Here is a 13270-nt window from a genome sequence, read left to right on the forward strand (position 1 = left end):
TTGGTGGATCTGCCTATTGATGTAGGCAAGATTTCCACATTATACACCAAACCATCTATTATGGATTGATGCAGAAGACATACTCCACCACCCTCTTGTTTCTTCTTGGCATTTCTTGATGTTATGTTAGATCTATAATTTGCCTTTGCTGTCTATGGAAAGGGCTTCTGCTGCATGTGGACAGATTCTGATCCACTGGAGGAGCTGATTTCTTTCTTTCTTTCTTTCTTTCTTTCTTTCTTTCTTTCTTTTTTTTTTTGCAGGACTCATGACCATTGAAATTTACAGCTAAAGGTTAGGAGACCTTCTGGAATAGCGTGGGAAGTGGTACAGCAGGCAGGCAAAGAACAAACATGCATAGAACTCTGCTTAATTAGTGTGACTGTCAGTAGAAGAAAATGCTGGTTACATTTCATTTTAAATACAACATATTTTGTCTACTCCATCACTTATTTGGGCCCTGGTTTCACGTTCAGGAGAAGAGTGAGCTGTATCTACCTAAACCCAATACAACAGGTGCAGAGTATAAACACAAAGAGGCTGAGTGCATAACCCATCCATCCTGCTAGTATTTCTATTACTCTTCATCCTTAGAGGGTAACTTTCTAAATTTGATAGCTTCCTGTTTATGTAGACACTCTATTGTCATTTAGGGTACTGGAAAATCAGCCTACTGGGTTGCTTGGAGAGGATCCATGCACAAAGATGATTCCTTTTCAGAAAGGTGCCAAGTGAGAAGAGATGAAAATGCATAATGGGGTGGGATGACTGTGCATGTTTATTCTAATCAGATTGAATAGTATTTAATAAAATCAACAATCAACACCATAAGGTTGCGCTTTATGCTAATGATGTATTGATTTTTTTTTATCACACCCAGAATTATCATTTCTGCCTCTAAAAAGGACAATTGAGTCATTTGGTAGTTATTCAAGTCTAAAAATTAACTTTAACAAATCCACATTAATGGCTCTAAACACTTCATGCCAACTGAAAAAATCCTGGTAGGACCTAATGGGCTTGCAACTTTGTCCCTCAGATTTTTTCTATTTGGGAATAATCATTACAAAAGACACACAGCAGCTCATAGCTCAAAATTATAACCTAATAGACACATGGATGCTATGTAAATCTAAAGAATGGAAGGGTTTACATCTTTCCATCCTTGGCAGGATTGCATTAGTCAAGATATTCATGATCCCTTGACTCTTTTTTCCTGTTTCAAACAGTTTCATTGACTCCTCCCCCATCTAGTTTCAAGAAATGGCAAAAATTAATTGATCAATTTATTTTCAATAAAACGACACCCAGATTTCCCAAATCCACTAAACACATCACGAATGGTGGTCTGGCAATCCCTGATATTGCACTATATTTCCAGGCTTTCCAACTCAGCAAGACTATTCCAGATGGATAAATCTAAAAGTTTATAATATGAAGGCCACTCAATTTACTTGCCTCTACACCGAAACTTCAAAACAGAAACTTAGTAGGTTATTAAATCCATTTTTATCTAGCATAAAAACTTTCCTACAACAAACTAACATTACCTGACTTCAGGTACACCAAATTGCTTCCTTTGTATCACACCTGGTCTCAGCAGGAGAATCTCCACATCCGCAATCCTTTTTTGAAAACTTTTGTTTGAACTCCATACTAAAGGGATGGCGGCAGTTATCTACAAACATTTCCTGGAACACACATATGGGAAAGCCCAATATATGCACTCATTTTGGCAAGGAGAATTGAAAACCTCAGGTTCAGACAGTGCATGGGTTCAGATTTAGTCTTCACCCCCACATAAATCCCGTTCAGCATCTGTGAGGGAGAATACTTTGAAAACCATCCATAGATGGTATCTTACACCTGTATCACTGTCTAAAATGGTTAAAATGCTCTCTCCAGACTGCTGGGGTGGTTGTCAATCTAGAGGCTCTTATATGCATACGTGGACAGAATGTCCTAAACTGAGAAAATTCTGGGATGCAGTTATCTATCAAATTTCATGAATCACTGATCCACCCATACATTTCTGTCCAATTTTGCTTTTGCTTTTGCTTTCTATGGCCTGGTCCAGATGGGCTAAATGCGCCGTGCTGGCGGCATACTAAGGTTAAGGGACTGTGCAGCAACTGCACGGTCCCTAACCCTAGAACGGCACAGCGCCATCACAATGGCAGCACCCTGAGTGCATTGGTGCACTCAGCCATCACAAGCATTGCACAAAAAGAACCTGCTTTTGTGGGCTCTTTTTTCTCCGCAGAGAAGCAGCGCAGTTTGGCGGCTGAGACTTCCCTGCAGGGAAAAAAAAACACTGGTAGTTCTCCCTTTTTGGGAGGTCTGTACTGGGCCTATATTTGTTAAAGGTAATTCTAACTTATCATGGGCTATGCAGAACAAGGCTGCTGGAATCTGCACTCCAGAGGTTGCTGGACTGCAAATTCCAGCAGCCGTGTTCTGCATGGCCCATAATAAGGAAATCCGGAAGTGTCAGTCTAACAAATACTGTATCTGGAGAGCCACATAATTTCAGTCCCTTGCAAAGAAGAAGTTATACAGCAGCAAATGGAAACCATCTTGTATTATCCAAGAAATTTGTTATAGGGACATATGTGACCAGATTCAGATGTTCAGAACGCATAGTTAAATATGAAAATACTTAGCTATGCTTGATTACTCAGAGAATTGCTTATATTTCATTCTGAAAGCAGAACTCTTGCTTATATAAACAAGTTACCATTTAATTTTGATATATGATGGCAGCATGCCATAAATCTAAGAGAGAGGTACAATTTTTCTTAGCATTCAGTCTCAAAATACATATCTATCATTATTAATGGTATAGCTGTATATTGATGATTTAATATTTTACATTTAATTAATGTTCCTATTCTTGTAATTTAATCACAACACAGTTCTGCATATAAAATAGGTTTTAGAAGAGTCCTGTTTTCACAAATCAGTAGACTATATGCTAGTATTCCTTTTCAAAATTATGAAATGTAAAATATTGCTGTATCAACCAAAGACGAAAAATGGCACCTTTAAGAATTTTACAGAACAGCCCTGTACATGCCTACAACAAAGTAAGTCCCATTAAATTCAGTGGTGCTTAAGCTCAAGGAAGTGGGTACAAGGTAGCAGCCATGTGTTTCAATTATTCTTTCCTATAATGTCTGCCTCATTTAATCTACTTCTACTAAGTATGTGATTTGCTCTTAGAATTTAACTTCACGTTCATCATTTTCAAGTGTTTCAATGTTGTATGATTAATTTGGACAAAAGGTCAGAAACTCTCAATGTGTTTTCACTCCTACAGCACACCAACCAATCAAGAAAAATAAAGAAATAAAAAAAGTTACAGGAATCTGAATCAATATCAAAATGATAAATGCACAAACACAAAGTACAAGCTATGCACTGGTAGCAAGCCATGAGTTCATGAATAATGATGAGGCCAGCACAGTCATGAATGTTGAATGGTGATGGTGTTTGACTTGGATTGGTTAAATAACACTTTTCACATTTGTTGCAAAATGTGCTTCTATAGGCCAATGACACATGAATGGTGGGAATATATTCAAGATTATTGAATCATATTGTAATACAGAATTTCAGGGTGATTCATGCTATAGAACTACACAATATGTAGAAGAAGCTGTAGGGCTATTGTCTCAATGGAGACTTGGTAGGTCAATATTTAGAGTATATTCCATTACTTTATTGGCCAGAATCTGCTGGTGGAAGGAAGCTGTCAGTACTAGAGAAACCACCTTCCTTCCAACATATGCAACTCCTGTGCTGCCACAATGGGGCACACTCTTTCTCTCTCTCCTCAAAATTGTGCTGCGAGAGCAGGTATTGAAGGTTTCCTGGGTTTGCATAGGGAAGAGGGATCTTATGTTGTCAGCACAAGGTCCTGTTTTAAACCAGCAGAAGGGATCTACTCTAATTTAAACTAACAAACTATTCTACTTCTCTATGCAGTTTTCCTTATGTCTGTTAGGTCACTATAGCCAAAATCTGTAATCTAATGTTATAGTGGGACTAGAACATCAGTGCAGCAGAACTTCTTTCCCTTCCTCTCTTCCTTTCCACCTTTAGAACTGCCCGAAAAGCAGTTTGACAGGGTTCCCCGACTGAGTGGGGCACATTTTGGGGTGCATAAGGAGTGGGGTGGGAATCATGAATGCTCTCTCCTGCTTTCCCTGGACTCTGCTGTCTCACCAGTGAACCTCCTACCTCTGTACTCTAAAATTGTTTTCCATCTGCATATCTGCAAGATTGCTCATGCTATATAACCAACTACAGTATACTCACAGATATTTATCTGAAGGTTAAACTATAAAAATGTCCAAGCCTTTAACTATACTTGATTTCAATTCATCCCAGCCTCAGTGTTCTTGAATAGATCATCTATGAGAAATTACGAACAGTAAAACCAATGTATACGAAATATCATGGGTAGAACACACTTCATACTCCATTCATCACTTTTTTGAAATCCAAAATTGTAATGGGAAAATGTACAGTTCTTAAGGTGCCAATGGACATATTCCTTATTTGCACTAAGGTACTGCCATGCTGCATGACTCTCACTCCAGAGACAATAGATATGACCAATCTAGAGGACAGCGTGCATCAGCTTCCCGCCCCAAGGAATATCTATCTTTAGGCTAATACCTGAATATATTAATAATATTATAATATATTAGGCCATTATAACAATTTTAGTCTCTCTAATGCTATTTGAAATATACAATCCTTTTGTTTCATATATTTTGATAGAAATAATATTTTAGTGTCAAACACTTGGGATAGATATCTCATGAAGCCTCATTTGCAAGAACATAATTTTGGATTTCTGCTAAATGATGTGCTCTACAAATTACAGATGCAAGACTAAGTTTATGTTGAATATTTAAGATGCAAAATATTGTCTTTGCTTTGTTAATACAGTAGGCTACTAGTATCCACTGTGGTTTGGTTCCAAGATCCCCGTGGATATCAAAATTGGTGGATGCTCAAGTTCCACTAAATACAGTGGTGTAGTAAAATGAGGTTCCTTATATAAAATGGTACAATCAAGTTTGCTTTTTTGAATTTATATATTTTAAATGTATTTTCAAGAGGTGGATGACTGAATCTGTGGATACAGAACTTGTGGGATACAAAGCTCTGACTGTATTAACAGCATCAAAAGACATCCATTCACCACTGTAGCATTTTGCACTGCAATAAAATGAAGAATTAGGTTTGGGAAACTCCTCAAACATCTCATAAATGATATTTTATGTGGTGTAACAGGATAAAGCAAAACCACCTCTGAGTATTCCTTGCCTAAAAAAAAATATGAAATTCATGGAGTTGGCATATGTCATCAGGTGACTTGAAGGCGTGTGTGCACACATACACACAGACACAAATGCACACAAACACACACAATTGGCTGACAACAGCACAGCACAGCTCCATTATCTGATGATGAAACAAGCAAACAACCACAAACCAAATTCTTATTAAAATGCTGTGTAAGTTGTGTTTTGTTTTTAATAATTTGTTGCCTTTTATGCAGACCCCAGAGCAATGCAGTCATGTATAAGAATGAAAGCAGGTGTCCTATGCAAACTTACCTCCTTTCTCCTTTGTACCATTCAAAAGCTGGGGAAGGAACACCTGCACTCTCGCATCTTATGAATCCAGGCCCCCCAAGCATCACTCCGCTCGATTTTATTTCCTGAATTGTTGGGGAAACTGTAAGGAAACAAAAATATTTGTTACTGAAAATAAAAGCCATGTAAAACAAGCTGCCCAGCTTTATGTTTCTTTGCTCAAATAGCCAGAATTATTGAAAAACATTTAAATATAAATAGTAGTAATTCTACACATCTACTTCTCTCTGTCCAAAATACTTTGCATATAGTATCTTGTTGCTCTCTTTGTAAAATGGGTGGGAATCCTTTGATTCTCCAAACAAGACATTAACTGCCCACATGTCTTACCTGGATGAGGTTGATGGCTCCTGGATGGCAAAACCCTGCCTTACAATAACACTATAAAGTGGATCAGTGTTAATATTCTCATACTGAAAAGAAAGGGAGCTTAGGTGGGCTACAGATGGGCAAAAAGGGGTGTGTTCATGACGTCATGAAGGTATAGCCTTCAAACGGCCCTTACCTGAATGCCACCATGAACACGCCCCCCACACGCCCCAAGCGGGAAGAAGCGGCATTAAAAAGGTGCTGCTTTTCCCCGCTTCTTTTCTATATAGTGCGCAGCTGCGCATCTCCGTCTGTAAGCTGCTGCACCAGTACGCCAGAATTGCTACACCGCTACTTTAAGTTGCCCATTTAAAAGCTCCATGTCTGCTGCGTCGCATAATGAGTCGGGGTCCTGGAACATGTGCAGTTTGCAGTCAGGCTTTAATTGCAGCGTCAGTTGCCATGCAGGTGTGGAAGCTGCAGCACAGCTGCAGCGCATTTTAAGACTCATAACCCTAACCCTAACCCTAACCCTAGAGCTGCATGTACGCATGCGCTGCTAGAATCGTGGAAAGTTTGGAATTTAAAGTGCACCCCTACACACATTCCTGCGCCATTTTCACCTAACAATAAAAAAAGCTAAAACTTTAAATATTTACATATGTACAAGGGAGGTGATGGCGGATGGCAGGGGGACAGCGGTGGCAGCGGCGACAGCTGTGGCTCTGCACTGCAGATTCAGCAAGAGTGCAGGGACCAAAGGAGAGGAGGCATCCATGATGCTGGTGACACTGGCAACGTGCAAGTGGACAAGGATGGCAACACCAGCTGATCAGGAGACCACCTTTGTTCTTGGCCAGGGCGGGGGAAAAAGTTTAAAGGGGCTTGGGTGTTTTAAATGTGCACATATGCTTTCTGCCGCCGGTGCTGAGCACCGCAGCTGCACAGCTGCGCATCCGTCAGCTGGCAAAAGAAAGAAAAAGCCCCGTTTTTGGCCACCCGTGCGGAAGCTGCCTCTCTCTTTGCAGCGTCCTGCGAGGCGGCGGTATGGAAACTGCAGGTCAGAAACGGCCCCAGGTGAGGCGTCTTCACTGCCCCCCATGTGGAAGCCCCATCCACCTGAGCCACGCCCCCGGGGCGGGCGGTCTGGAGGCTCCGTATTCAGCAGAATACACCTCCAAGACATCTTCCCCTGCCCGTCTGTATCCCGCCTTAGACATCTTAAAAATTCTACTGTAGACCTTCATATAGAAAGCCACCTAAACAACATAGAGAAAAATGCTGCTATTAAAGGTAAAAGCACTGGGACTCAGGGAATTTAGCAGTGCCATCGTTTTACCTGTACCTTGGATAAAATATTGGCCAGATCACAGCCTGCAGTCAAGAAATCAGAAGACGACAAGGAATGGGAAGGGTAGCTATGAAAGAACTAAATAAGATCTTAACATGCAAAGATATACAACTAAACACTAAAGTTAGAATCATCCAAGCCATTGTATTATCCATCGCTGTGTAGAGATGTAAGAGCTGGGCAGAGAAGAAAGCAGATAGGAAGAAAATTAATTCATTTGAGGTGGGGTGCTGGACAAGAGTGCTGAGGATACTATGGACAGCTAAAAAGACAAACAAATGAACAAATGAAGCCTGAACTCTCCCTGGAAGCCAATATGATTAAAATGAGGTTGTTGTACTTTGGTCACATCATGAAAAGCCATAAGTCAATAAAGAAAACAATAATTCTAGGAAAGGTAGAAGGTAGTAGAGGCAGAGGAAGACCACATCCCAGATGGCTAGATTCAATCAGGGACGTCACAAGCCTGAGCCTGCAGGACCTAAGCAGAGTAATGGAGGGGGGAGAGGGGGCTTCGACATGTCTTATCCAATGGGTCGCCATGGGTTGGGGGCAACTTGAAGGCAATCTACAGTAACAATCCTTTCACCACAAGGGTGAGCATTTGTGCCCCTCCAGATGTTTTTGGATGGAAGTTCCCATAAGTTCCCTCACCATTGCTTATGTGGGCTACCGCTAAATAGAATTGTAGGCTAAGAACATCTGAGACTCAAAGAGTCCACCCTGTTTTACAGATACACAAGTGACAATACTACTGAAAACATGAATTCATGGGAAATGTTACTTATAACTGAAGGATAAGGCACCCAATGACATCAGTCATTTCTGCCAATTTCACAAGAGGAGGTCTAGGAATCATGCAGCTCTCCAGATGTATTGGACTGCAAAGTCTACCAGCCATAGACATCACAGGAAATGGTAAGGAATGCTGGATGTTACAGTTCAACATCATCTGGAGAGCCCAGTGATCCTTAGGCCTGCCTTATAAGTATCAGCAGACATGAAATGATGGGGGGGGGGGGCTGAGAGAAACTTGTTTCTAAATATTTCTAAATTCATTGTGAAAAATAATTTATGTGCACTGCAAAATATTATATGAGCAGGACTTAACTGATAAATAAAATTGATTTTTGGAGCTACATTCCAGCTGATCTAATGTTGCTACAGATGTGTGAACTTATGACTCATCATAATTCTCATTCTTTCATAATGAAACCCATCTTTCTGCTTGTCATGTAAAGAGGTGATAATCTTTTATGACTCCAACTGTAGCCAAAGAAGGAAACCAGTCAGTTTTGTCATTCCTTTTAAGGGTGTATTGGAACTGCACCAAGTAAATTATCTGCAAACACTTTAAGAATGTGTAAACAGGAAGAAGAACTAGCAATAAATATTTTTCCAGTAGGCTGATAATAATCAGTGACTACTTGTGGGTCGATGCAGGCAGAGTTTAATCAAGTAGAACTTCATCAGAGAGTGTTAAAAGAACTGATATCTTGATTTCTGTAAGGCCTTTCACAAGGCCCCTCGTGATATCCTTGCAAAAAAATTTGTAAAATGTGGGCTAGACAATGCTCCTGTGAAATGGATTTGTACAGTAGTTAGTTGATTGACCAAACCCAAAGGATGCTTGCCAATGGCTCTTCTTCATCCTAGAGAGAAGTGACTAGTTGGGTGCCACGGGCTTCTGTCCTGGGTTCAGTGCTATTCAGCATCTTTATCAATAACACGGATGATGGTATAGGGGGCATGCTTATCAAGTTTGCAGATTACACCAAATTAGGAGTAGCCAATGCCCTAGAAGACAGGCTCAGAATTCAAAAATGCCTTTAACAGATTAGAGAGCTGGACTAACAACATTAATTTCGACAGGGAGAAATGAAAGGTACTACACTTAAGAGTTGATCAGACAGGGAAAATTGGAAGTTTAAACTAATCAGAACCTGTGGTTATCCAGGGTATTACGCACAATTGCCCAACTGGCTTTCAGATGATGCTGTGTGCAAACCATTTGGAATCCAAACAGAAAGTAACATGAATCAGAAAATAGTCATTTTTGGGAAAATAACGTGTTTTCATTTCCATTTCATTCACAAATTCACTTTCGTTGCACAATTACTGTAATGAGAAAGCTATTTTCAGGATTCTCCCTGTTTTTGTGCTTGTTGATAGATTTCCCATGGTTCTTTGCTGCTTTGTTGTGCTGAGAAGGACAAGAGGGATGCAGCCTTTAATGCTTCAGCCGGGTTCGTAAAGGAACAGCAGGCAGGCAGGCAGGCAGGTGCGTGCATGCGTGCGCGCGCACACACACACAGAATTTGCTTTTCTCCCTCGCAGGGCTTGTCTCTTCCTCCTCCAGCCTTCCCCATTAGCCTCTGAACAGCTGGTGAGGGAAGGCAGGGAGAGCAAGAGAGAGGACATTTAGGAATTTGTCCTGTACATGAGGAAGAAATGGAGAATATGTCCTGGAAAAGGAGGGCATCTGGTCAACCCAGCATGTAAACCTGTTTGCTGATTAATTGTCATTTTTCATAAAGCCTCCTCAAACGCCGGGGGCACGCCCTTTCAGCTCTTTGCTGGTTGGAGGTAGGTATGCTCTCTTCATCCTCTTCCATGACTGAAAGCTCTGTTGCCAGGAGGCTTGGTTGCTGAGCCTCCTGGGAGACCACAGACTCTGCTTGAGCTTCCTTGGAGGCCACAGGCTCTGCTTGAGCCTCCTTGGAAACCACAGACTCTGCTTGAGCTGGCAGGACAGAGCTAGGGTCCAGCTCAGCTTCAAGCTCATGCTCAAACTGGAACTCCAACTCAGCCCCCCTCATCCTCTGAGCCCTCAGCCACGCTGGGCATGGCAGAAAGGGACCTAGGAATCTGAGTATACCACAAACTAAACATGAGTCAACAGTGTGATGCAGCAGCTAAAAAGCCAATATGATCCAAGGTTGTATCTATATGAGTGTAGTGTCTAGATTGAAGGTAGTTAGCGTGCTACTGTATTCTGTTTTGGTTAGATATCACCTAGAACACCGTGTATAGTTCTGGGCACAACAATTCAAGAGGGATAGTGACAAGCTGGAGCATGTCTAGAGGAGGACAGCCAAAATAGTGAAAGGTCTGGAAACCATGCCCTATGAGGAGCAGCTTAGGGAGCTGGGTATGTTTATCCTGGAGAATAGGAGGTTGAGGGGTGACATGATAACTATGTTTACATATTTGAAGAGATGCCATATTGAGGATGGGGCAAGTTCATTTACTGCTGCTTCAGATACTCATAGGCTGTACACACTGGCGTTATACACTGGCCTTGAGGGCAGAGTGGGGTCATGGCATCCACATGACACACACTTCAACGCTGCCCTCATGCTGTCACACTGATTGGTCCACATGATTGTTTTTGAGGTAGTCACCAATAACTCTAAACACACCTCCTATTGTAATATCCATATCACTGGTGTAGTGTACATGCATGTGTACACACACAAATACAACCTATATGAATATAGGAAATGTGGTCATTCAACCATCATATTTTCACTTTCAGAGAGTTTTAACAACCCCACCCCCTTGTTTTGCTCCAAGAGAGAGTGATTTATACTTGTCCTGAAATCTCTCAGGAATTAGAAAGTCACCACAGGCTCTGTTCTTCTCCATTATCTAGCCAATATGTTCTTGAAAAAACAAGATGTCTTAGTTTCTCAATCTACACGATAGGAACAATGTTGATTAGTGCATCTACTATAACATAAATGCACAAAAGAAAAATTTGACCATTCTCCCCATTTGAATCAATCATGCCTTCTGAACATCTATAGGACTTTAAATCAGGGGTAGGCAATCTTTTTGAGCCAGGGGCCGGGTTGCTGTCCCTCAGACAACTTGAGGGCCGAAGCCAAAAAATAAACAAATAAATACATTTTTTAAAATTTAAATAAATAAATAAACTGGACAAATGTAGGACAACATTTTCAAATGGTGGACACTTTTTTTAAAAAAGTGGGGGACACGCAAAACAATTTGTTGATTTTTTTAAAAATGTTAATATAAATGCATGTTTCTGAGGCGTCTATAGACAATTGCCCCCCTTGCCCCTGTGCGCAAGAGGCCAAAGGCCCCAGCGACAATCGGCGGTATGACCGGGCTGGGGCCGGTCCCAAGGCCTTGCCGGGCTGCATCCGCCCGCGGGCCACAGGTTGCCTACCCCTGCTTTAAATAAATGGAAACCCAGTCACTAAAGTGTATTATGTCTGTAGTGCTATGTTGCAAAATAGCTAATTTGTTTCTAAAAGAAAATGATGGCCCTTGATGGTCTTTTTAAAGGTAACCCCCATTTATTCTGGCAATTACTCCTAGCTCTTGAAAAAACCTGTTTTCTCTACAGCTTGATATTTCAACATTCTTGTCTACTTAAAAACAGAAAATGAAAGAAAAACAGAAGGAAGGAAGGAAGGAAGGAAGGAAGGAGAGAGAGAGAGAGAGAGAGAGAGAGAGAGATCTCAAACTTTAAGTCCAGTCCTATTTACAAGCATGAATTGATGGACTTTGATTTAGAAATCTTCCTCAAGTTATACCATATATTTCACTTGGAGTTTATATTGAGACTATAGCCTTGCACTTTTGTATCTTTACCAATGTACATGACTTCCACAACATTATCTTGGCTTGTCCTATACCTTTATAAATGCTATAGTGTCTCATGGGAAAAATCTAATTTCAAACTGTACATTGGATTACACTATCATTCTGAAAAGTTCATGTAGTTCATAAATAACAGATCTATTTTGAAAATGTGGTAGAAATTACCAGGATTTTATGATGCAGAACTGTTTGTGGGTTGGGAAGAGCTAATATTGACTATTTACTTTAATGGCGAGTCATCAAAACCCACATGCTAAATTACTGTAGGAGCACTGCTAAATTTCTGAGTAGATTATTGGTAATGTACCAGGCTAGCAATCTGGGACCCCTACTGCTTCCACTGGTATGGAAGACTTGGAATAATTCTAGATGAAATTGCACCTGAGAGTATCTCATGCTTAGTGGTTATTTTTTACTTGTTTCCAAAAAAGAATGAAAGGAAGGAAGGAAGGAAAAATGTAAAAATACTGGCTGAGTTCTGACATGTTTTTTTTAACAAGTAGTTTTTTGATGGATAGTGTAAACAATGAAGTTGTGTTACTCTCCTTTTGCTGAAGTTAAGATGCACAACTTCTTTATGGCAGTAGTGCTCCTGTTCCTTCTTTAGGGCTGAAGGGCGGGGTATAAATACCATAACAAACAAACAAACAAACAAACAAATGAAACCTCTATGAGAAGCAGGCAAACAGCTTACTACTCTACTTTACATGCTAAATTTCTGTTCATAATGCAGTAACACTAGAAAGAAGAGCAATACAACAAATGTGGGGGACAGCACTCACTGCAAGAAAGAGTCATTGTGAAATAAAGCAGCAACATATAAGCATCATATAATAGATTCACAGTGCAGTGGGTGGTCCTCTGACATTTTCCCCCCTTACAGGCAAGGTCCAAGTAGAGTTGTCAAGTTAAGCTTTGTTAAATGGATATTTGCCACTGAGGCTAGGATAGTCTGATGTGAGGGGCAGTTGATAAAGGTACCCAAGATAGGGACAAGGAAAGTTCTTGATTAAAGTATTTTGTAATATCTTGTAGGAGATAAAGGGTCAAAACGGACTGCCCCAAAGGGGTGTCTTCCATTTCTGAAAGCAGATTGAGGCCATGGCAACCACATGCTGTGGCCCCAATCCGCCTTGAAGCCAGCTAAAAAAGGAATGGCAAAGAGCCGCTCCTTTTTGGGCTGGCAAAAAGGCAACTTTTCCCACCCACCACAGCCCATAGGCGGCTTTAAGTTGCTCCGACGGCATGCAGCATGTAAATGCCACACCACTGGAGAGCCCGGAAGCCAGCGCATGTCTGCACAGGT

At 40.9% G+C, this 13270-nt stretch overlaps 1 protein-coding gene across 1 annotated transcript in view; it reads right to left on the reverse strand.

Annotated features, from left to right (window-relative positions):
- Window positions 1-13270, reverse strand: part of NEGR1 (neuronal growth regulator 1) — a 192350-nt gene that overhangs the window by 126157 nt on the left and 52923 nt on the right. The window contains exon 3 of the mRNA XM_042464320.1: window positions 5634-5754. Coding sequence (XP_042320254.1) covers window positions 5634-5754 — 121 coding nt within the window. The remainder of the gene's footprint in view (window positions 1-5633; window positions 5755-13270) is intronic.

The sequence above is a fragment of the Sceloporus undulatus genome, chromosome 4 (assembly GCF_019175285.1).
Source record: "Sceloporus undulatus isolate JIND9_A2432 ecotype Alabama chromosome 4, SceUnd_v1.1, whole genome shotgun sequence".
In the NCBI taxonomy this organism is placed as follows: domain Eukaryota; kingdom Metazoa; phylum Chordata; class Lepidosauria; order Squamata; family Phrynosomatidae; genus Sceloporus; species Sceloporus undulatus.